Here is a 26,847-nt window from a genome sequence, read left to right as displayed (position 1 = left end):
AATCGAAAGTCTGTGTGCAAATATAAGATGACATCATAGCTGAAGATTACATCTTGAATGCGAACAATGAAGCAGTGTAAGCAAAGAGAGATTTTAAAAACTTAAGCATTAAATTTTAATCCAAATATGAAGATTTAAATTAGGGTGCATTAACGTTAAATTATAGTATACTATGGGTATTTTAGCCATTATGTATATAATGTAGCTAGCAGAGAAAATAGAGAATGGGTTTATGTCGACTAATTCAAATAAATGTATTCAGTACAATGTTGGCTCAAGGCAATATTCTCCATTTTCCACACCATTCTCCCAAACTACATCTTACTCAAGAATGTTTAATTAAGGAATGAGTACAGCATGCTAAAGACTACGTCCATCATAAAATACTCTGTGTGTAAGTATACAGGGCTGGGCCTACAGAGTAAGCATTTACCTCATTCTAACCACAGTAAGCTGTAAGAAAGCATCTCTCCACCCCCCCCTCCAAGCACTTTATTTGCTCTTGGGTCTTACATGCAATTACTAAAGTTGAGTCTTGTAAGGACGCTCTCTTCATCAGAATTACAGTATGAAGACACTCTTGCATTCAGTTCACACTTAGTATCCCACCCTGTTGTAGAAAACGCACTACAATACCTTGTGGATGTCCAGGAAGTCACAGAGTACAGCACCATAAACTTGGGTACTTAATATAAAGGTCCTCAATTAATGTACCAAGGTATTTACATAATACTTCAAGGTCAAATATTTGGAGAGTTACTGTACTAATTCTTTATTATGACTATTATATTTTGAGCTTCTTCATGGTATAGATTCTAGCTCTGCTCACTCTGGACATTCACAATTTTATGAGGTGCATTTTGGGATGCTTTTAAAGAAATTTGCATGTATGCTGGACATGTGTTCACTACTTTCCAACTCATCCATTTGCAAAAAGATCTAGTTTTGTACATAAATTCATAGCACAGTTTATATTTTCATAAATATACTACCTTTACTTAAACGTTCAATACAGATTTTGCTCGTTTATATTGCAATATGGTTATTACTGTTTAAAGTTATTTTAATACATGTATTGTTTTTTTTTTGTTTTTTTTTGCTTATTCAATTTCGCTTGTATTACTGACTTAAATGCTAGCAAAGCACTGCTTGTATCTTTCACCTATTGTTAAGAACTTAGTATTACTGTTCTTATTTCTAATAACAAACATGAAGTAAAAATAGTTATTTTGTGATATTATCGTGAAATAAGATTTTGCTCTTATCATCTACCCCTGCCAAACTACATTATCATAAGCACATTTAATATTTTTAAAGGAGAAGTCCACTTCCAAAACAAAGATTCACATATAATGTACTCACCCTCGTCATCCAAGATGTTCATGTCTTTCTTCGTTTTTTGAGGAAAACATTTTAGCATTTTTCTCCATATAATGGACTGATATGGTGCCCTGATTTTGAACTTCCAAAATGCAGTTTAAATGTGGCTTAAAACAATCACAGCCAAGAAAGAAGGGTCTTATCTAGCATAATGATTGGTTAATTTAATAAAAATAATAATAATACAATAATACAAAATAAAAATAATACAATGTATATACTTTTTAATCTCAAACGCTCGTCTTGTCTTACTCTGCCTGGACTGTTTTTGTTCCAGTTCATGACAGATAGGGTATGTCGAAAATCTCCCATCTCATGTTCTCTCTCAACTACAAAATCGTCCTATATCAGTGTTTTACCTTTTTTGTTAAGGGTGTCTGATCTTCTTTACATGTTCACTTTGCAAAGACTGGGTTGGCACTTCTGCAGCGATGGAGGATGATTTTGAAATGATTTTTGAATTTGAGGGAGAAAATATGAGTTTTCGACAAACCCTAACTGTCTTGAGTCAGAATACACAGAGTTTAGGGAGATACAGGCAAGATGAGCGTTCGAGATTAAAAAGTATTACATTTTTTTTTTTTTTTTTTTTTTCCCGATCATTTTGCTAGATAAGACCCTTCTTTCTCAGCTGGGATCTTTTACAACCGCATTTGCGTCTGAAGCCACATTGAAACTGCCTTTTGGAAGTTCAAAGTTGGGGCACCATATCAGTCCATTATATGGAGAAAAATGCAGAAATATTTTCCTCAAAAACATAATTTCTTTACGACTGTAGAAAGAAAGACATGAACATCTTGGATGACAAGGGTCTGAGTACATTATATGTGAATCTTTGTTTTGGAAGTGGACTTCTCCTTTAACATTTTACTTTTTACTCGTTTTCAAAAATATGTCCAACTTCAACTGCAATGTTTATGTCTAAAGTCATCAGACTATCAAATCCTCCACAGAGTCAAATGCTGTCTCTTACCAGGTTCACCAGAAGATGCAAGCAATATCTTTCTGGTTAATATAAAGCAAAAGAAAGCCCTGAGGTTTTGCATACTCTACATACTGAAATACTGAATACAATATCAGCTTTGGGAAACATGTTCAAACTTTATCACCTTTCTTCTGTGATGTGCCTTGAGTATTGCAACGTAAATTAATACGAACAGTTGAATAGTTATGAATAGTTCATATAATTTCCTTTCCTTAAGTCCCATTTGCTGATCTCTCTTGGATTACAATCTGTTACATGAGTGGAAGAGGGCAGTGAATGGTGCAACAGCTGAACTTTACTATCAAATTTTTTTGCTGAACCAAAAAATAAATAAATCCAAGCTAAATATATGGTATAGGGTACACTTTTATTTTATTTATTTATTTTTTTCCCCAAAACGAAATCTTTAATTTTCATTTGTTTCATTTATTCAAGTTTTTACTTTTAATTTCATACCACTTCTATGAATATATTATTTTATAGCAATTATTTTCCATTACCAAATCTTTAATTTTCATTAAAAAAGTCTTGAAGTCTAAATTTCATAACACTTGTATCAGAATGTTTTTTAGGTAATGTAACAAAGACTTGTTTTGATGCTTATTCTTTCCAGTACACTGAGTTTTCACCTGCTTTTCACTGAAGATTTAGAAGTGATGACAGATGTTGACAACCAATTAAAAGACTATTTGACAGGTTTTCGTGAGGGATAGGAACTCAAGCTCTTCCCTGACAAACATTTAATAGCGGAGAAAAAACATTCACTTGAAAGATCAAATGTGAAAAGAACCACTCTCTTGCAAAGTACAGCCACACCAACACTAGATATGAAACGACTTTAGATGGGTACAGATTATGTTTTTAGAAAGCCATATATACTTTTATCAAAGTAAATTAATTGCTTAATTGTTGATGTTGTGAACTCACCAATACAAGATGGAAGTGGTTTGTCCCACACCCTACGGTCTCCACTGAGGCACGTCAATGTGCTGCTTCCATGCAGTGTGTATCCAGGATTACAACTGTACAAAACATATGTATCTGCAAAATGGCCATCGTCTTGGATTTTGTAGCCATAATTAGGTGTCCCCGGCTCCTCACATCTGACAAGGTCAAAACCTGTAGAGGGGCAGGATCAAGGTAAGCCAATTTTGATGGTAAAAAAGACATCTGGCCACCTGAAATCAACCCCCTGGCAGGCTGGATCAGCCTCTTGCTTAATAATGACATAAAGGTGATGCAATAAAAGCTACACCTGCTCACAACAGTTACCAATGCAGCTCCCAGGAGCCCACCTCAAATTAATACCAACACAGCATATGCTCAACTCAAAGATCACTCTTTCAAACATGCTGTCCATTCTACCTGATATTTCAAATTTCCTGATAGGAATATTTCAAGCTAAAGGCTTGGAAAAAAAAAAAAAGTATCTGAATACAATAAACCTGCAGAGATGTTTTTAATACATTTACTATTCTCCTTCTTTTGGCTGGGAAGATGGTGGTAGTCTTAACGAGGAAATAATGAGGAGTGGATAATGAGGATATTATCAGGCTGTCTCTGACCAGCAATTACAACCGTAATATCCTGCACATGCTGAGTCTCTACTGTCTTTGTTTCTACCCATTCTTTCTTGTAAATAGAGTAGTAATATTTGATTTTTATGCATTTACTGTCAGAATGTGTGTTTGTAAGTGTAATAATAATAATAATAATAATAATAATAATGACAATGATTATGTATGTTTGTTTGATTGTTTGTTATTTATTTATGTAAAATGAAAAAAAAAGAAGAAAATTAAAAAACAAATCCAAAAAAAAAGATGATTTGCCACAGTTTAAGTAAGTCTTTCAATAGTTAGCGAAAACGTAATACAAAATGGTTACTGCATTTAGTGGATACGAAAAATATGATATGATAAAAATATTGTCAAAAATGTCAGCAGTCAGGCATCAAATTACTGTCTCACAGTGGTGACAATTCAATAGATTGAGCTGAAAAAAGTTTGATACCATCCTGAAACCATCATTCATTTTTAAACAAAATGAAACTAGATTTGTCAGTGTTTATAGTTTTTTTTTTTTTTTTTTTTTTTTTTACTATCTGACAGTGTCAGTATATTGATTGTGACTTTATACTGAGTGACAGGCAAACAAAACATTTAAGCAGCAAGAGATTTTACCCAAGCATAGGTGAATACTAGTTGCTTAAAAGATTAATTAAAAGAATTGCTTTATACATAAAGCTTTATTTGTGAACTTCTGTAGCCATTTCTAAAGAATTAGTGTGTGATTAGGGGATGGAGCCTTTATTGGCATCTCGTTCAACTTACTACTGTACGACAACTTGAATCCTTTGCTGGTACCAGTACCATTGCTGTTAAACTCCATCCAGAGATGGTTGGACGTGCTGTTGAGGATGACATCAGACATGTCGTTTTTTGTAAAATTGCCCAGGAGTCTTGATGAACTATCTTGACCATCATAAACCTATGAAAACCAAAGAAGCAGGAATGTTTACTCAACTTGTCTTGTTAGCAGTCAGTCTCAGAACTGCTTGTTCTGATAATATACCTTGTGTTAAAAAAATACATGTGTAAAAAAAAAAAAAAAATGTTTTCTCTAAATATTGCCTTTTGGTGTCTGAATTATGTAACTGCTTTTCAAAATTGCACATATTTTGAAACAATAACCTCTGCAAAGAGAGGGTGAGAAACACTGCGGCATAGGGAAAAATATTAAAGGTCATAAATCAATGTCAAGCAGCAGTTTTCCACTTTTCTGTGGCGGAGGACATTGTTTCAAGCCTTAATGGAAAATATCATGTGATTCCAAATTGCATGTGCAGAATGGGCTACTGGTCTAAGGACAGACTTATTGTTTCCGCTGATTGTCTACAACGGTGCAAACTGATAAAACAGACTCTAAAATCAGCTGAAATCAACTAAAACGGCCAAAACCAATCAATAACATTAGCGGTGAGGGAATAGCGGTTTCCTTATATATCTTGCAAACCTTTCCAGGTATACAAGTCTAATTTGCTGACAGATTAAATTCAAGTATCCCGAAATGTTGACAAACAATATTTTGATGAATCATTGCAACAGAATCACTATAACCGTGACAAAAATGTATGTGTTTGGAATTAACAAAAGCACCTCATTCTTATCCTTCATTTGTGACTTAATTAGTGGCCTTATTGGTCTTAAGGGACCATCTTTCTTCTGTGATGGTACATGTGCCTTGAGCACTGTAACGTAAATTAATCTATGAATAGTTAATGGTGTCTCCAAGTCCCATTTGCTGGTCTCTCATGGATTACAGACTGTTACATGTTAACAGTATTGCAGAGGTGTTGCAATCACCGAACTTCATCAAAGTTCTTGAAACTCTATTTTGTGTTTGCAATGCCACAACTGACCAAATTAACATAGAATTCAACTGATGTGGCCTTTGGAGGCTGAACTATACACTTTATAGCATCAGTTTTACTGTTTAATTACAGTTTAAATAATTGAATAATAATAAAATAATAACATTTTAATGAGTGATTGAACAAATTAATAAATAAATAAAATTAGATGTCTTATCCTAGTATGTAAAATAAATATCCAGCTAAATATTCATCTAGTATATAAATATCCAGCTAAAAATAATGTACTGTGATATAAAATGACTCATGTTGGTCGTTTTACCTTGAGGAAATCTCCCTCGTGAAGCTGGAAGGTGGTGGCCGTGATTTGAATCCCCTTGCCTCTGTCAGTCTCAATGCGGTAGATGCACTCGTGGTTGTTGTCGTAATTTGCTGGGTAATTGGGGGACAGTAGGACACCCTGACTGCCCACAGAAGTGGCTCCACACTCAGCTAGGCAAACCCAGGAGGTATAGATGGGAAAGATAGGTAGAAAAAAAATAAACTGGTGAGAAGCCAAATGTTCACATATTGAGGGCAGAAAGCGCAAACTTATCAAAGCTGCATGTGGCTGTGGGAAACTCGGTGTTGGTAGCAAACAAGTTGGGTTCCCTTGAAGCCTGTAGTGCCCTGACAGCTGCTACTCTATTTCCTACTGACAGGCCAATTTTAGGCCAAGGTTTTGTACCGTCTGGAAGTCTTTGTCATTTTGATGAATCACTGCGAGAACAACTTCAGAGGAATACTAATTAATAGAGGCCTTTATGCATTAGCAAGTTGCTGGTCACGAAAGCTCACTGCTGTGTTAGGATCAGATGTCCTTCTGTTTAATATTCTGCACCAGCGACTCTCTAAGTATATAAGCAGATGTTGCTTCAAGACCTTGAGCTCAGCAACTTAAGATAAAACTCTCCAACAATGGCCTCCTGGTATCCAGACTTTTTAAAAAGGTATCAGTTCCTCAGAGACAAACTACGGGGAGAAATGAATCTAAAGTGAAGGTTTTTTTTTTTTTTTTTTTTTGTGCCAGGGGATACTAGTCAGTAATTAGTTTGGGCTGACCAAAAAAAAAAAAATTAAAAATTAAAAGGGACCACCATTTTAAATGTGGTCAGGGATATAAAATTGCATTTTCACACATTTAATTTAGCATTTTATTAATATTTGTATGTACACTGACCAAAATTATAAGTGCAACACTTTTGTTTTTGCCCCCATTTTTAATAAGCTGAACTCAAAGATCTAAGACTTTTTCTATGTACACAAAAGGCTTATTTCTCTCAAATATTGTTCACAAATCTATCTAAATCTGTGTTAGTGAGCACTTCTCCTTTGCCGAGATAATCCATCCACCTCACAGGTGTGGCATATCAAGATGCTGATTAGACTGCATGATTATTGGCCACTCACAATAAAAGGCCACTCTAGAATGTGCAGTTTTACTGTATTGGCAGGGTCCGGGGGGGGTGGGGGGGGGGTGGTTCCGAAAACCAGTCAGGATCTGGTGTGACCACCATTTGCCTCACGCAGTGCAACACATCTCCTTCGCATAGAGTTGATCAGGTTGTTGATTGTGGCCTGTGGAATGTTGGTCCACTCCTCTTCAATGGCTGTGCGAAGATGCTGGATATTGGCAGGGACTGGAACACGCTGTCGTATACGTTGATCCAGAGCATCCCAAACAAGCTCAGTGGGTGACATGTCCGGTGAATATGCTGGCCATGCAAGAACTGGGATGTTTTCAGCTTCCAGGAATTGTGTACAGATCCTTGCAACATGGGGTCGTGCATTATCATGCTGCAACATGAGGGGATGGTCGTGGATGAATGGCACAACAATGGGCCTCAGGATCTCGTCATGGTATCTCTGTGCATTCAAAATGCCATCAATAAAATGCACCTGTGTTCGTTGTCCATAACATAAGCCTGCCCATACCATAACCCCACCGCCACCATGGGCCACTCGATGCACAACGTTGACATCAGCAAACCGCTCACCCACACAATGCCATACACGCTGTCTGCCATCTGCCCTGTACAGCGGTTGAGAGGCTGGTTGGATGTACTGCCAAATTCTCTGAAACGCCTTTGGAGACAGCTTATTCCTGCAGTTAGCATGCCAATTGCACGCTCCCTCAAAACTTGCAACATCTGTGGCATTGTGCTGTGTGATAAACTGCACATTTTAGAGTGGCCTTTTATTGTGGCCAGCCTAAGGCACACCTGTGCTATAGTCATGCTGTCTAATCAGCATCTTGATATGCCACACCTGTGAGGTGGATGGATTATCTCAGCAAAGGAGAAGTGCTCACTAACACAGATTTAGACAGATTTCTGAACAATATTTGAGAGAAATAGGCCTTTTGTGTACATAGAAAACGTCTTAGATCTTTGAGTTCAGCTCATGAAAAATGGGGGCAAAAACAAACGTGTTGCGTTTAGAATTTTGGTCAGTGTATCTATACATACACATACTGTATGCAGTGATTGCAATGGTAATGCAATAATTAAATCAGTATTTTTATTTTTATAAACCCCTGAAATCAAATATCTCAAGTGTCTAGCTTTTAACCTCACTCATTTTAGTTATCTAGCACCCTTATCGATCGGGAAACTCTGGTCTGGAGGCTTTCAAAAACTAGAGATAATTTCTTTCAATGAGAATTTCCCCATCAACCCTTTATCAATTTTATGTAGCTAATATAATCCAAACCTCTTGAGGCTAATGTTTGTTGTGCTCACCAGACCAATTAAAGACACACTCACATGCTCTTATTACACTGCAGCGATTAACCACTATTAAAACCTGGTCCAACAGGAGGACTGCACAATTACAACCAATTATTTTGTCAGCGTTTTAATGCCGTCCACAAATATCCATGATCTTAACCACTTAATTGCCAGAAAAAAAATAGCAATCTGCAATCTGATCGATTATAATTCATGTATCATAGCAAGGTACATCTCTGAAAGGTTTTTGTCACCCTACAATGCGAGCATTTACTGTCAAGTTCCATTATAAATAAAACATTAATAAGATGAGGGAATAGTCTGAACATTTAAATAATGCATTTGAGGCATTGTAAAATGGACTCAATTCAGGGTGAAAGGAAGAGACCAGATTTCTAATAATATGCACTGGTTAAAATTTCACTCTAGTTCTCCTTTCCTTATATGGGAAATTTTATGGCCAAATTATCCTGAGCTTTATTAAAATGCCAACAGACCCTTAGAAATCACTGATTTAATGCACTCTGAATTGATGACCCAGTAGTAGTAGCAATGGTAAAAATCTGCATTTCCATGCATATATAAGAATTTAAATATCTATTCACCAACTCCAAAAAGTGTGAACGAGACATTTATTATACCATAAGTATTTTATGTAGACCCTTCTATATTTTAAAATTCTTTGTTAGTAATAAAAACCGTAATAAATTGTAATTTCACTTAATTCCAGTTCCTTAGCATTGCATTCTTTACTAAGAATAACAGAAAAACAAAACTAAATGTGCATTTTTAACCACATTTTACATCTTACTAAATGAAGTGTGTAAATGCCACCCAAATGTTCAAGACCAATTTCTTTTGGTCTTGAAAAAAAACAGTCTTTTTAATCATATTAATTCTGAATTCCCAACCCTAATATTGATTTATTACCTAAACAATTGTAAAAAAATCTAAATGCAAACCTGAACAGTACTGTTGCATCAATAATAAAAAAATAATAAAAATAAAATGGAAAAAAAAAAAGGAAAACGTATCATCGTTTACTTACCATCATGTCACTGTTAACCCATAAGACTTTCATCTTTGGATTTTAGTATTCTGTCATAATTTTAGTCCATCCATAAAAGTCTATGTAATCAGCATTTTCGAGCTTCAAAAAGACATCATAGAAGTAATCCACATCAATCATACAAAGCAATTGTGTCTTTTCAGAAGACTTAAATTAAATCTCTTGATTCATATAGATTACTTTTTGGACAAGATATATAAAAATATCTGAATTTGTTCCCGAAGTTGAACAAAAGTCTTATGAATACGGAATGACAAGGGTGAGTAAATGATGTCAAAATTTTAATTTTTAGGTGAACTATCTCTATAATAAACATGCATATGTTTGAAACTAATAAATCCAACCATACGTCCACTTACCCACGCATCTGGGCAGGGCTGCACTCCACACTCTCCGGCCTCCACCCAAGCAAGTGATCTTACTTTCTCCTTCCAGGCGGTAGCCCGCAAAACAAGAAAAGACCAATGAGTCACCGACCCCGAACTGGAAGCCCACCCTCCTGCTGTATGCAGGTACTCCCGGATCCTCGCACGGCTCCAAGCTGTACTCTGCGGTACAAAGTAATAATATCTCTTAAACCTCCAGACTGCTTAGCAAAGCATTATGGTAAGCACCATGACAATCGTGCCTTCAAGCACAATATAATGAACAGAATGAGCGATGCGACCCACCAGAAAAGGTGATATTGAAGCCCTCGTATGACATGGAGAAGTCCGAGACGAAGCGTAGCTGGACGCTGAAGTTGCCGAACAGGCCTGCTTTGATGGAGGGTGGCAAGACGGAGCCTGTGAGCCTGGCCACCGGCTCGGTGAAGCTGCCGTCTTCTGTAATGAGCAGGTAATCATGGGAGTCCTCCAGGTGGAACGTGTGGAAGAGAAGCTGCACTCCTGGGGAGTTTCAGATGAGATTAGGGCCGTCAGTCACAAGCAAAATCTCTGTTTCAACCTCACAACCCACTGAGAAGCCTTCAGAGGGAACGTAATACTGATCGAAACAGAATCGCATTTGCCCGACATGGTGCTGAGTAATAAAATGTAGAGAAATTTGAAAGGTATTTTAAATTCGTTATCAAGGGTAATTTCAAAGGGCACAGAAAGGAACCTCATGGGTAAAATCAATGTGCCTCAAACTGTTATCAGTTTCAGTAGTTTCAATAGTAACCTGTTCTTTTGTCTTACCTTTCCCATGAGACACTTCTACCGTCCAAGTGCAGTTCAGAGAGTTTGGGTAGAAATCTGGAAAACCAGGGGAAAGAACGGTTCCGGTTTTTCCGTAGATATAGCCCCCACACAAAGCTGGAAGAGCAATAACAGAAATAACTTGTGTTTGAATGGCCTACTTTCCCTGTAAAAGAGTAAATCTAGCCTTGAAGTACATCCTCCATCAATAATTCTTTTGGTTGAAGCTTAACTACATTTTGTGAAGATAATGTGAGGATGGTGCCAGGGCGCTGCTTAGTTCTGAGTTTAGTTCTGAGTGGTTTCAGCATTTTACTATACGGTGAGATGAGATGTTTTGGGTCGTTGCCATGGTGCTGCTTTGCAGTTGTTAAGGTGTTCTGAAAGGTTTTTAGCACATTGCTATTAAGTTACTATGAAACCAAGCTATTTCATTAATTGTGCTACAAATTGCTCATTACTCAAATAATGCAATCAACAATGGTTCAAATATGAGGCCAGGTCATTTTGATGCAGATATCTGGGTCACAGACTTGACAAACAATATCCAGAACAGGTAAAATAATTTTTACATAAATAAATATCATAATAAAACTTGCAACACTCCCTCTCTTTGTAGCAAAACTACAAGATGATGGATGCAAAAGATGGAAATAGAGATGTTTCTACATGAAAAGCAGCAGAGTTTAGCGATACCCTAACTAATAAGAGGTTGACATCGGATACAGCAAAAATACTTGTAAGAAGATCAAAAGGAGATATGACAACTGAGACAATTTTCAGACTGGAGAATGTCTGTCAGTGGAGACAGTAAAAAAAAAAAAAAAAAAAAGAGCTTGTTTTTTTCTCAAAGCACCAGAGCTGTAAGACAGACATAATAACAGAATACTGAATGTGTCCTTGAGCCATGATCATCGTCCTGCTTTTATCAAAATAAATCATACGGTGCAGGTTATGACAGGACACACATTTTTGAGCCTCAGCATTTTGTCCTTAAACGGCCCATTAAATCTATTCATCAAATGACAGTTCTGGCTTATAAAATCTGAAGTCAGTCTATCCCAAAATTAGCACAATTTTTCATGAGGTAAACTAACCGATCCATACAATAGAACTAAAGCAAATTTTACCCTTAGCATCCAGAGCATCAACCTTTAATAAACTTGGAGAGTTCATGAATGGAAACTGAGATTCGAATTATAGTCATTTTACCACAGGTATTTTGTGGCACCGATTGACGGTGAAGGTTACATCACCTAGTTAATATTCATGATGTTAAGTTTAATAGTCCTATTAATAGTCCTATAGTCACTACTAGCCATAGGAATGCACCGTTCCTGTTTAAAATTTTGCTCACACATTGCATCAAACATTTGTGTTTGCCTTCAGGCAAATCGGCATACCCAAAACCATGGTATAATCACTCCAGGGCAATACTTGAAGTGGGTTATTGCTGTGTAGGTTGTTTACGGTTGCCAAACAATGCATAATATACACTGAGCAGCCACAACAATAAAACCATCTGCTAATAACATGTACATGTAGGTCCCCCTTCATGCTGCCAAAACAGTTCTGATGCATGGACTCCATAAGACCTGCGGTATCTGGCACCCAAGACATTAGCAGCAAATTCTTTAAGTCTTACAAGTTGTGAGGTCCATGGATTTGTTGGTCCAGCACATCCCATAAATTCTCAATTAGATTGAAATCTGGAAAATTTGGAGGCCAAGGCCTCCTCAAACCGTTTCTGAACAATTTTTGCAGTGTGGCAGGGTGCATTTATACTGTTGAAAGAGGTCATTGCCATCAGGGAACACATTGCTATGAAGGGTTGTACATGGTCTGCAACAGTCTTTAGGTAGGTGGTACGTGTCAAAATAACATGAATGCCAAGGTTTCCCAATAGAGCATAACACTGCCTCCACCGGCCTGCCTTCTCCTCATAGTGCATCCTGCTGCTATCTCTTCCTGAACGTCACACATTTACTTGGCCATCCACCTGGTCTAAAAGAAAAAAATGATTCATCAGAATCCATGGTCCAGTTCTGATGCTCACATGCCCATTGTATGCATATCTGGCGGTGGACAGGGGTTATCATAGGCACTCTGATCGTTCTATGGCAGCAACCTGCAATACCTGTGGTGCTTCTGACACTTTTCTGTAATGGCCAGCATTAAGTTTTCAAGCAATTTGAGCTACAGCAGATATTCTGTGTGATCGGACCACTGGTCTTGTGGGCCCATGACCCTGACACTGGTTCACTGGTTGTCTTTCCTTGTAACTTTTGGTGGGTACTAACCACTGCATACAGGAAACACCCCAGAAGACTTTCCATTTTTGGAGTAGCTCTCACTCATTTACCTAGTCGACTGACTCTTCATTTTCTGCATGACATATGCCACCCCTTAAAAAGGTGCCACTGTAAAAATATAGTCAATGTTATTTACTTCACCTGTCAGTGGTTTAAATAGTGTGGCCGTTCAGTGTAGTGCACTAACCAGCATATCAAAATGGCTGAGAATGTGCCTCAACAAATCAGAATTTTAAGTCTGAACTCTCCATTTAATAATCATAATCAGCCTGACAGGAAGAAAATGTGTAATCTTTTATGAACATGTATTTACATTCCCACAAACAAATGGGGTGTATCTGTCCTGTCTGTAATGAAGGTCAGACTCTGATGAGAGCCCATCATGCTGAATCAAAGTCTGTTAGAGCAAACACACAGAGCTGATAAGATGCAGGCAAAAGAGAACATTGGGAATTCTGGAACAGACAGGCAACAGCCTGATTGCCCTTACTGGAAAACACTTTGTTTACTTCAATCCCTGTAATCAGAAAACAAATAAGATAAACAGCTTTACAGAGCACTCTCCTGTAGGTATCTGGTTAAGGACTTCCATTATTTGTTGCTGCTACCCCCCTCACCCACCTTCCAATTTAAGGTTATCTATGAAACAGCGCATGCCAGTCACCTCTCCTCTAATCAAAAATGTATGAACTCAAATCTCAGAGGAGTTTTAAGAGGGTTTACCCTTTCCCCTCTGATAAAAAATGTAATGCAGCCTAGTGGGCTTGGATTATTGCCCATACAGTGCCCTCGGGCCCCAGATTTTCAGGGGCCTCCAAAGTCTTCACCAAAGGAGACTGAACACCTTGGTGCTTAATGCACAGAGTGCAAGCTGACACCAGGGTCCAGTTTTTTAAGCATCTTTACACTGGATAGGGAGGAGCTTGCACATGACCAGAATTGAGAGAGGGCAACATGGCCTACCGTCACAGCTGGGTAGTGCATGGTTCCACTGATGGTTCCTCTCACACACAATGGGTTCATCATCACTCAGAGTATAGCCTTGATCGCAGCTGAATGTCACTCTGGAACTGATGGCGAAATTGTTCCCGTGCCTTTTCCCATTCACAGGGATACCTGGATCTAAACAGGAATCTGTTTCCATCATAATGCCTGTGAGGAAGGAACAAAACAAAAATATTTCATTTCACCTCCAAGGTCTAAATTGAAAGGGGGATTGTGTCAGAAGCACTTTACACAGTATAAATCAGCAGATATCAGTCCCCAAGTGGTATCCTTCCTTGAACCAATACATTTTTATTTCTACTTACCTTTTCTATATTTTGAATATCTTTTGGAAGAAAAAAAAAACTGACAGCACTGTTTTTCTACATTTTTCCCCTGACATTTGAAGAATGTTTCCACCTGTCAGTTTCACATGCATTTGGATCTATTATTTGGCCACTGATAAACCTCTGATACCCATCTAAAAGGTCTGAAAAATGGGAACACTTTGACACGAATGAGCTTCATATATATCAGGAATAATGTCAGAGGTAATTTACTGGAAGTCATGAATATTATTTGAGAATCATCTCATGTCCCCTCTTGTCCACATTTCTCATTCTTCTATCTCTACTGCAGCACATTACATTATAATAAAGATGTTAAATTACTGCTGAAAAAGAGCAACTGGAGACTATTTGTCAATTCATTTAGTTTTTATAAAGATATCATTTGCATTTTTCAGTTAAGCTCATGGGGGTAAAAAGTGATAACATTTAATTTTACACTCAGACCTATTTGTATAGTTTCAATAATACTAAAGCAGGCACATGCATTTGTGCAATATCTTCTAATAAGCAGTGCTACATTTTGGTTGCAATTTTTTATAACCAATTGCTAAAACCTCACATGTGGCACCAAGCAAAGGCATTTTTAAATTAAAACAAACAAACAAACAAATAAACAAATTAATTAATAATAATAATAATAATAATAATAATAATAATAATAATAATAATAATGAAATAAATAAACTGCCATTATTTTTGCAGTGTCTATATAAGAAATGATTTAGAATTTTTTAATCCTGTATCTTTTTATCTGCATTTTTTCAAACATAACAGTAATGTCAACCATGTCTATTTATTTGCCAGTTTGAAAAGTGTTCAATTTATTAACAGTTCTGTTTTTGTATTAAGATAGTCCAATTAATATTTTGATTATTTTGTTAGCTGGAAAGATTGCTTTCTGTTCTATAAAAAAGTATTGATACAACGAATATCATTTGATTTTCATTCAATTTATGTACAGGTCCTAGCATAATTTTGAGGTGAGGGATTAAGGATGTAACGAGTAAAAACATGTACATATTGTTGTTGTTGTTGTTGTTTTGGTGGCACAAAATAGCATTTAGTCAGCTTTTTTACTGATTTATTATTGCAGCATTTTACAAACTCACCAAAATCAAAAAACTCTGAATAATAATCAGTTTACGTTTGATTTTATTAATCTCTGCACCTTGCCCATCTTAATTCAAATAAACCTTTAATTAATTAATTAATGTTACATATATTAACCACGTAGGATAACATCTATTTGCAAAATTTAAACTTAGATTAAAGGCACATTTTCACTGCTAGAGGGCGCATATTCAAAACGAACAAAGAAACAACGGCATAGTTTGATGACGTCATGATTCAGCGTGGAATCATGGGAGTTGTCGTCTTCATCCCCACAGCTGATACAATCTGACGGGACTCGGACAGAAATTATGTTCGTGGATGAGTTAATGTATTAAAAATTTATTACATCACTGTAGTATTAGGCAGGGTGGGGCTGAAAGCCGTGGAAGCGAAAAGAGGTCACTGGCGCGACTGCTAATGAGAGACAACGGCAACACACAAAAGCTCGAAAGCAGCAGAGCTTTTATTATGCCACAGTCGACTACTTCCACGCCTTCTGGTCATGTGTATGTGGGGTAAAGCAGCACTGTTTTCTCATACTAGATACATTTGATTGTGTTGAAAGTTCTGTTATAATGTTATAATATAGTTCTGTCATATTAAAACATCTTTGGTGTTTCCATTTTTTCTACAAAATTAAATTGAAAATCAAGGGTGTATGATGTCATAGGCAGGCAACACAATTACAAAGGATGGGACACGATATAACTGCTTATTTCTTTGGATTTGAACATTCTTGGAAACATTTGGGATAACGTAAGTATACAAAATATACAGTCAACAAATATAACACTGTTCTAGTGTTTTTTGGATATTGTAATCCAAAAAGTCTTACATATTGTGCCATTAAAGGGATGAGTCACCCATGGCAAAAACACCCATAGTACGTAGAGACAGAAAAATGCTGAAGTACAATCTGTACTTTTTACAAATAAACCTGCAGATCTAAATACACTTTGCTGATTTACATATACAGTACTCCCGACATTTTAACACCAATACAAAGCTTGCTGAAAATTCCAGTTAAACATATTCCTAATATGTTGGACCTTTAATTGAAAGTGGCCTACTTTCACCTGTTGAGACATGCCTTCACTTTTATAGACCTCTAAAAGCTGTGACTGTAATGTTTGAGTTTGGGGAGATGTGATGCGCGAAAGAGGCACTTGCAAAAAAAAGTGACTAGTAGCACAAAAACTGCATACTCCACCTTTAACATTAAATTTGAAAGCATTCAAAAGGCTTTTATGCTAGTGGTGGTTTATCTCTTCTCCGTTACATGCCAGGTTTACAATTTACTGATTTTTTTTATTTATTTATTTATTTTACCTCTATATCCCTAACGGGCATCCACTAAAACAGATGCCAAATCCGATTTTGGCTTTTTCTGGCCTAATCCCTGTTAACAAGTCAGTCGACAATAACTACAAGAGAATTAAAGCAATAGCAATGCTTTTAACAATAATGATTGGTCGACTGTTGTGCCTACACTAACAAATAAACAGGCCTAGTGTCAGCGGGACATTAAACTTTAATCGCACTCTGAAGTGCAGTTTATAAACCAACCACCACCAAACATATTCAAAGAGCAAACAAACTTTATTTTCTCATCGATTTAATTATTCACAGAGGTTCCTCAACTCTCTTAAAGTTAGCTATTGCCTCTGTATGTGGATACTGGTCATGTGATGCTAGCACACACATGTTGGGCTTCTTAAAATCATTTTTAGACAACTAGCAAACTGTAATCAGATTGTAACCCTGGAGAAACTGTTTCAATTACATTATATGCACCAGAGAGCGTGTCCAGCCAAAATTCACGGAATATTGCAGAACCGCCCCCCGTGGAGCGTGAAAACCCAATACCTGTGCATTTAAATCACTGCAGAGGAAAAATGAGAAGCTGACTCACTCTCATATCGGATCTGGAAGCCTTCACTGGAACGGCTGTTGTCAGTGGTAAAGAGCAGGTACATGTAATTGCCAGTGCTGATGAGGAAGTGGGGGGCCTGAGTGCCATGGTACTCGCCGATCAGAGGCGATGAGTTGGAGGGCCCGTCCCGAATCTCCAGCGTGTCGTAATTAACCTCCGTCTGAAACCTGCACAGGAAATCAGAAAGAGTGGAACATCTGGTTACGACCTGGGTCTTTAGCAGAATTACTCTAATGAGGGAGATTAAACTGGAAGGTTAACGAACAAAATTGTAAGAGTGAGAAACTGTACTGCAGAAACTGTTGCCTAGGTTTCCAGAAAGGGGACAGGCATGGGTGTCCAGGGGTTTCACATGCTATGAATTCAAAAAAAAAATAAAAATAAATAAAAAAATCACCAAAACAAATCAGTACCTGTCAAAAGATATCTTGATGGCATGATCCTCTCTGGCTTCAATCACCCATTCACAGTTGAGGGAGTCTTTGTAGTATCCTGGCCAGCCAGGGGATAGTAAGACTCCCATGGGAGCCGTTAAATGTCCACCACATGGAGCTGGGACAGTGAGAGTGCAGAAAAATAGAATGTCAACAGCAGCCGATCTCACAAACCCCAGCAGCACCTTCAGAAAAGAGGCGGAAGAGTACAGTCTAAAAGCTCTCTCACCTTCACACCGGGGGACGGCCGCATTCCACACTACGTTCCCATCCTGGATGACACAGGTGATGGATTCGGATCCGTGGGTTTTGATAAAGCCCTCATCGCACGTGAAGAGCACTGAGCTGCCCAGTAAGAAGTGCTCTCCAAAGCGCTGCCCGTTGATGGGAATACCAGGGTCATGACATTCATTTTGACCAAAAGCTACAGACACAGGATAAAAGTATAATCAGTGCTGAAGCATATAATACGTAATCTAGGTCCTGCCTGCTCTTGCTGAGAAGATATCAGCACTTAACATTCATTAAGAGTACCTAACCTTCAATTAAGTGAACTATAATTATCTTACAACTAGCACAACTGATCTTACCCAGAATGCTCAGTCTCAAATGTTGCAGTAGTGACAATTACCTGTGCAACACCAAAACTTCATTCGAATTTAACCTTATTTTGAGAATTCAAAGCACATGCGTGTGAACACCATGCTAACATATATGATACCACTAAACCTTACATGTACTAAGCCTCGCTAATCTTCAGATGATAGAATGTTTAAATGATGGGTAATGTTTAATCATAACTTCATTAATAAATCATTAACAAACATATATAATGCTTGAGGTAATGTGCTTGTTAATTTTTATTAATAAACTTATTAAACATTATCTATTGATTAACAGATCATTATTTAATGTCAATTAAAAGGCTTACAACTATCATTAAACTTTCAATTCATATGATCATGCACATCTTAAAAATCTACAAATGATTTTGACGGATGTTACACAATGATTTTGTTAATGTATAACACTTTTGCTGCTATTGATGTGTGATACAGTAATGATTAGGGACAGGATGATTGGTATGGTTAGGGGTTAATGGGACAGAGGGGTCAATATGATTATTTTAAGAGTTTTCCCTCAATAAACTCATAATTTACTGCTTATTAATAGTAAGGTAGTTGTTAAGTTTAGGTATGGGGTAGGCTTAATGGATCTAAAAAACGGTCATACAGAATAAGGCATTAATATGTGTTTTATAAATACTAATAAACAGCCAGCATGCTAATAAAATGCATGCTAATGAGCAGTTAGTTATTAGTGATAATTATTGCCTAAAATAAAGTATCAGCACTCTTTTGAATGATATACAGAAGTATACTAATAAAAGTGTTGAGGCACTAAAAACATTTGCACCAAAATTACATTGTGTGTTACGTTTTTACCAAGCATTTAGCTAAACTTAACTAACCTCCCATTACACCAACATTGTTACAATAGCTAAAATTCCAATGCCCATAAAGGTACCAAATGGTTAGTTATTGTTCATAAACATTTACAAATGATGAATACCCTCAACTTTAGATGAACAAATGATTAATAAATGATTTGTAAAGATGTGTAAATACAATGAATTCATGTAATTCAGGATAAATAACTTTTTTCATTCAGATGACTGCTCATAAAGGTAAAAATGATTAGTAAACATTTAGAAACATTTACAAATGTAAAGAGCATTAGTTAATATTTGAACTGACATTTAATGAGGTTTAAAGATATTTGTATTAACAAATAAGCTTTTAATCACTGTATCATTTAAAATCTGTTCAAATCATTTGTAGATTTTTTAAAAGTGCATGATCATTCGAATTGAAAGTTTAATGACATTTGTAAGCACTTCAGTTTACATTAAATATTGTGTGTAACTATTAAGTCTTATTTAATGTTTGTAAATAATTTATTAATGAAAGTTATTATAAAGTGTTACTGAATGATGCCACCATGTAGGGACAAATATTGTGAATTACAATACACGGTTGTATGAATGATTGTCCTGTACACCTGTATGGTTAAATTTAGCATGGAAACAAACAGTGTAAACAGAATTCTACAAGATCAATTCTACAAGATGCGAAACTGTACGATACTGTACAACTTTACATGAAAATCCATAAATTCTATAGTTTTGTACGTGTGTCTGTGTATTATCATCATGATTAGGTTTAGGGTTTGGGTAAGAGTTTGTGTTTAATGTTTAGCATAGGCATGGGGGGGAGGGGAGGCATGTCTCCACCACTTTTTGAAAGCTGTTAAAAATATATATATAAACTAATTTGTTTGTTTGTTTGTTATATTTATTATAATTGGCAGAATTATGGACCGCACACACTTTTTTACTGTGTGATTGCAATGAAAAACAAAATGCTCTATATTTACATTTAGATTAAACAAAAATTATCAAGAAGGTAAATTATTATTATTAAGTTAAAATTCACCTTTTTTTTTCAAATACACAGCTACTGTAGGCTATATTATCAAATTACTGAGCTCAATCCTAATATATTTTGACATATTGTCCATTACCATGGCACTAAGAGTGCTCCACAATCTTACAAAGTTCCTTTAAAATAAATTAATCTCTTTACACCACATAATGAATCTCTTATTTATATTGTGTTTAGACTTTGTTTTAATGAGAGCGATTACAAGTGCACAGTACTCAGCACTGGACAAAAACAAGAGTTTTGAGCTGTGAGTGGATTCTAACTTCAACGGCTTTGATTGGCCATTGGGTTCATGACATCAACAGATATGTTTGTGATTAGTTACATTATACAGTCATGTGAAAAAGTTAGGACACCCTTTTGAATTCCATGGTTTTCCGTATCAGGACATCATTAAAAAAAATGGTCTTTGGCTGGTCTTAAAATTTTGAAAATAAAACCTCAGATGAACAACAAAACATGACAAATTGCACTGTGTCATTATTTACTGAACAAAAATAAAGCCAAAACGGAAAAGCCACGTGTGACAAAGTAAGGACACCCTTACTGTTAACATTGGAATTAAGAGGGTAAATAACAGTCAAGTTATAAATAACAGTAAATAACAGTCACTGCTAATCAAATACCTTTGATTAACTGATCATCAGCAAGTCTGAGCGCCTCTACAAAAGCATAAGCTTTGGCAGTTTGCTGGTCTGGAGCCTTCAGGTGTGTGTTTAATAGGGCCATTTCCAAACAATTTGAAGTTTATTCACAAGTGGAAGATATTGAAAACAGACACCTCTCCTTCCAGGAGTGGACGTCCCAAAAAATTCACCCCAAGATCAGACCGTGCAACGCTCAGAGTAATGGCAGACAACCCAAGAACTACACCTCAGACTCTACAGGCCTCAGTTAACACATTAAATGATAAAGTTCATGACAATACCATTATAAAAATATGGGACAAAAATGGCATGTTTGGAAGGCTTGGCAGAAGAAAGCCTCTTCTATCTAAAAAAAACATTGCAGCACAGTTTAGGTCTGCAAAGTTGCATCTGAACAAAACACAAGTTTTCTAGAATAATGTCCTTTGAACAGACGAGACCGAAGTGGAGATGTTTGGCCATAAAGCACAGCGCCAAGTTTGGTGAAAACCTAAAGAGCATATCAGCACAAACACCTCATACCAAAAGACAAGCATGCTGGAGGAGAGCTGATAATTTTGGGCTTGTTTTGTAGCCACAGGACCTGGGCACCTCACAGTCATTGAGTTGGCCATGAACTCCTCTGTATATCGAAGTACTCCAGAGTCAAATGCGAGGGCATCTTTCCGACATCTAAAGTTGGGCCAAAATTGGGTCATGCAACAGGACAATGATCCCAAGCAAACCAGCAAATCTACAAAAGAATGGCTGAAAAGAAAATAATCAAGGTGTTGCAATAGCCCAGTCCAAGTCCAGAGCTCATCCTGACTCAAATGCTGTGGTGAGAGCTGTGTATAAGCAAATGCCCACAAACCTTAATAAACTGGAGCAACGTTGAAAAGAAGAGTGGTCCAAATTCCTCCAGAACGATGTGAGAGACTGATAAAGTCACACAGAAAATTAATGCTTTAAGTTATTGCTGCTAAAAGTGGATCTACAAGCAATTGACTCATAGGGTGTCCTAAGTTTGTCTCACACGGCCTTTCCCTCTTGGCTGTATTTTTCTTAAATAAATAATGACACTGTGTGATATGTCATGTGATGATGTTTATCTGAGGATTTATTTTCCAAATTTTAAGACTTGCCAAGGACCAGATATTTTTTTATTATGTCCTGAGATACAGAAAACCATGAAATTCAATAGGGTGTCCTAACTTTTTCACATGACTGTATGTTATTGTTAAAGCTTCAATTGAGGGTGCTTACCATCCTCTAGCACCTCCGTAAAACCAGGCTCGCAATGAAAATTGCTTGACTGTGAAATTTTCCCTTTGAGTCTGAGCGCAAAGGATTTTTATTTATTTATTTGTTTATTTTAATCTGAATAATAATTAATGATGTGGACTTGATTCCGAAGATTGTTTAGAAACAAATACTGCTGGACCTTTTTTAACATCTACTGCCCTGCTGCCGCAATGCACTGCTGGTGCAATGCGGCTACAGTACTATGCATACAGTTCCAAACGCAATGACTGTAAAATGCGCACAAATGAGTTTGAACTGACACTGAAGCCTGCTGCTTTTTCAGCTCATCCCGTAAAGGCAGGCTTGTTTGTACTGTATTCGTATGATTTCACCATCTTCTGGGAATTGGTATGACTACTCATGAGCCTGTATTGGATACCACACTATGCATAAATGTAACAATATTAATTTACATTAATCCACCTACCATCAAAACGCCACTTTGCTAACATCTGAATTATCTTTGAATGCTACTTTGTGTTTAATACATGGTTTCACGTAGAGGAAAAAGCAATTTGTCAAAATTTTCCATTGGAGTAGGCATTCCAGTAAAACAGTAACAGTAAGTTTCAAACAGTAATGGTGACTTTAGTGACTACTGAATTACTAATGATTAAGAAAATTATTCTATGTGTATTAAGAAGCAAAAACCTAAGGAATGTCTTGAGATAAACCAAATGTACATATGACCACTATGCGAGAAGTGGAACAATTAACTCCAGAAGTCAATCATCAATGGAAATATTTAAAGCATTCTCCAGATTGTGTCGTAGCAGCATTAACAACACTAGGTGTGCATTAATTTTCCTAACCCATCGGCCCTTTGTCAATTATTCCTTACTCAACTTTACAATTGACAGTTACAATTTCCCATAAAAAAAATAAATCCGAATCATGTGAAAAAAACCACAGACGTTGATGCAGTGCATGGATAAACGTCAAGAGAGAGCATTCAGTCGCATTACAGCCTTCATTTCTAAACTCTCTATTTTTTTCCTGCCACACGGTGGTTTGAGACACACTCAAGATGGCTTGAAGATTTTTGTCAACTCTCTGTTTTCCCTTAACACAACTCTGCAGACAGCTCACATATGTGTCACACATGCATCACAGATGTCAGTGTGGAAGCTTCAATTATTCAATATGTGCACTCGCAGAAGCAGAGAATCCTACCAAAGCTATTTTAGTGTTTTCATTTGGTGAACACATCTGTCTGCAAGGCCCCTGTGGAAGTGTGATGGCTAATGCACAGAGACCTTGCGGCCAGGGCTTAGGGCATGTACGCAGCTCTACCCCATTCCCAAATGACAGCCTCATTGTTCTTACGGCCGTGCCTGACAGTTGCTCCCGCGCCACTTTGGGAAACATGTCTACTTCTTTCTGAGACAATGACACACCATTACTGAAGCAGCACTGTTGAGATATCAAACCATACAATCCACTGACACTGACATCGCCTACGACTACTGGTTCCATCTACCACCCCATTTTGTTCCCACACAGACGTGCCAACACAGATCTCGGTCACAGTTTCATCTATTCACTAAAAAATGTAAATATGTTCGTTTTCAGCTATTAAGCTCACTGACTTGATATCTCTAATGGCATTCTAACAGTCTAACTATCTATAGTACTGTTATTAAGTGCAAAGCTACATTTATGCACTTAGCAGATGCCTTTACAAAAATCCCAAAGCATGTGTTTCATCAGTTTTCTAGAAATCAAACCATGACCTTGGCATTGCTAGGACATGCTGTACCAGTTAAGATGCATAAACACTACACTGGTATCAAAGTTACATTCCATAGAGGGCAAAGCAAGCAAGCTAACTTTTCAATGACAAGCTGAAGGAAGCCTAGCAATTCCCTTGTGTAAAACTACATACAAATGATGCTGCTTTAGAATTTGTTCAAAAGAAAATATCTTAATCATGTTGCCTACTTTTTGGCAGAGTCTGTCTATGGCTTAATATGCTGCCTACATAGGTTTCTGGGTTTCACAACAGCGTCATTGTGAATCGGTTATCAAGGTCTGCGGTGCACCAAGACCAAAATACTAAAACACAATTATGTTTTAATTCAAAGATAAGCTCATCTCAGTGGAAATCATATTTGTCAACGTAATTTTAATAAAACGTAAAAACTAATTAAACTCAGAACTCTTGCTATGCATGACTACATTTGGCTTCAGGTGGGGGGGTAAGGAATCCAAAGCTTGTTGCTGTAAAAATCAAATCCCATGAAAGTTGTACTGAAGGTCAAAATGCCCTTTAAAGTGTTGGAAGCATAAAGGATGGCATTTTTCACAATGGAGATATGCCTAATGAAAGGTGCTGGGATTGTACCATGAAAAAGTCAATATTACAAATTAATCTATTCTACTTCAAACATATTACTCTGATTTAAATCCTATAACAAGCTGCTTACTGCTAAAACATAAAAATAACCCCTTGTTCTTGAAAGATGCAGGGAAAAATAAGATAATTGGCTACCCCTGAGAGAAAATGATTAAAATGTCTTTCAGACTAACTGAAATATATAATTTCTACAGTAAAACACACAATTACACTATGTAATGTATATCCAGGAGGATACAGGCAATATGGCAGATCACCAATCTGCAAAGGTACCACCTGGTCAGATTTTTGAGAATAAGAAGCAATGTTTATGATACCATGCTGTTTTGAAATATGTTCTTGTGAGTTTCTCAAATATTTTTGACATTGGTATTTCCCCATTCAATTAGATAGGAGCTATACTTGCATGACTGAAAATAGCTGCCCGAGCGCATTCCCAAGATGGCTGCTGAGTGAACTGACTTGCCTTGTAAGGGACTTTGTTATATCCCAGTTTAATATGCAGATATATTGCCTTATATGCAGTTCGTAGGATGATTTCGCTGAAAAGTCGAAACAACGTGGCTCTGTGGCGCTATCAAACATTACTCTATTTGAATATCCCAACCAGCCCAACACAGCTACATTATTTGTGCTCCTAGTGGTGCAGAAATTGCACACTTCACATTTAAAAATAATACACAACGTAATATTGATATCGCATTTACTTGTGTAGGTGATATTAAACCCCTTTCCCGTGTTTGAGTGGTCCGACTGGAACTCCAAGCGCATTATATGTCCATTACTGGCGATCTGTGAGGGTACATCCTTCCCAGAGAATGTTCCAAACGTGGTGGGCTCCGGCATCCCATCGTCTTTTACAATGAGATAGTCGAACTGGGGCTCCAACTCAAAATCGCTGAAAATGAGATGGATCCGATTGCCCGGCTCGGCTATAATGAGCCACACACAGTTCATGTTGTTTCCGTATTCCTCTGGGTAGTTTGGAGAGAGGATGATGCCTGATGGAGTGGTGAAATTGAAGAAGCAGGAGACTGTGGAGATGAAGACAAATATATGTAATTCCATTACTGAGGTTACAACATTTATTTTCATTCACAACAGATACTTTATCAGGAATACTATTTTGTCTCTAAAGAAGATGAGAGAAAAGAGGATTCATGTAGACCATGATAATGAGTTGTTTGCTTGGTGCAGAAATGATGACATGTCATGAAATTGGTTCATAGTCTGAGCTTTGTCAGGAAAATAAAAACAACAACAACAACAAAACATTCATTTAAGAGGTTCCATTTAAACAAAAACATTAACAAGGTACTGCCTCCTCTTTATCTCAGTACTAAAGAAAAAAATACCATTTCATGACAGGATTATCTCAGACAGGTTGTGGGAAAAATTCACTACAGTAAATTTGGATTATTATAGATTGATAGATATTATACAAGTTTTTTTTTTGTTTTTTTTTTTGTGTGTGTAGATTGGGCATCTCCAGACATGTGTAGTCAAACAGACATGCAATTCTTAGCACATTCCCTCTCTAGTGAGGAAGAGACAGTAACACGTTCCAGAAACAGAAATATGATAATTGACCTCTCATACAGAAAACCTGGGAATTGCTAGTGTGGACGGATGCCATTCGGCTTCATATCTGCCCCTAATCTAGATGTCATGTTTTTACAGACGCGATACATTAATCATTCTAAATGGCAACATGTTAATTATAAACATGCAGTTCAGAAAATGACTCTTACAGACGCAGCTGGGTTTGTTTCCAGACCACTGGTTATTTTGCTGGCACGATATTGTCCTCTCGCCAACCAATTCAAAAGCAGCCTGACACTCAAAGGTCAGCACATCACCGTGTAAAAAACGGTCCCCAGTTCGCTTTCCATATGCAGGGACGCCTGGGTCTCCACATCCACCTTTCTCAATTTCTGTGGAAAACAAGAGTACATTATTTATTTAATGTAAATATGTTGTTTTCAGCCTGGTAATTTGACCACCCTTTGACACAGTAAGTAGCCTAATACAGCGGTGTTGCTCTAGAACTTGGATTTTGCATTGAAACTCAAGTGCAGAATCAAAATAGTACCAAGAATGTTTATTGTACAAAAGTAAACAAAAATGTCCTTACAGAATTGGAAATTTTAAATTGGAAATTTTCATTTCTAAATGTC

At 37.0% G+C, this 26,847-nt stretch overlaps 1 protein-coding gene across 2 annotated transcripts in view; it reads right to left on the bottom strand.

Moving 5' to 3' along the window:
- Positions 1 to 26,847, bottom strand: part of csmd1a (CUB and Sushi multiple domains 1a) — a 500,785-nt gene that overhangs the window by 117,463 nt on the left and 356,475 nt on the right. For both annotated transcript variants that reach the window (XM_051125525.1, XM_051125526.1), the window contains exons 13-24: positions 26,422 to 26,604; positions 25,378 to 25,704; positions 18,109 to 18,303; positions 17,859 to 17,997; positions 17,425 to 17,612; positions 14,029 to 14,217; positions 10,754 to 10,870; positions 10,247 to 10,462; positions 9,935 to 10,123; positions 6,061 to 6,230; positions 4,699 to 4,855; positions 3,293 to 3,484 (exon numbers count right to left, since the gene is read on the bottom strand). In XM_051125525.1, the coding sequence (XP_050981482.1) occupies positions 3,293 to 3,484; positions 4,699 to 4,855; positions 6,061 to 6,230; positions 9,935 to 10,123; positions 10,247 to 10,462; positions 10,754 to 10,870; positions 14,029 to 14,217; positions 17,425 to 17,612; positions 17,859 to 17,997; positions 18,109 to 18,303; positions 25,378 to 25,704; positions 26,422 to 26,604 (2,262 nt within the window). The remainder of the gene's footprint in view (positions 1 to 3,292; positions 3,485 to 4,698; positions 4,856 to 6,060; positions 6,231 to 9,934; positions 10,124 to 10,246; positions 10,463 to 10,753; positions 10,871 to 14,028; positions 14,218 to 17,424; positions 17,613 to 17,858; positions 17,998 to 18,108; positions 18,304 to 25,377; positions 25,705 to 26,421; positions 26,605 to 26,847) is intronic.

Source organism: Labeo rohita, chromosome 13 (genome assembly GCF_022985175.1).
Source record: "Labeo rohita strain BAU-BD-2019 chromosome 13, IGBB_LRoh.1.0, whole genome shotgun sequence".
Taxonomy (NCBI): Eukaryota; Metazoa; Chordata; class Actinopteri; order Cypriniformes; family Cyprinidae; genus Labeo; species Labeo rohita.
The sequence above is the reverse complement of the archived record's forward strand: the minus strand, read 5'-3'. Positions and strand labels throughout refer to the sequence as shown.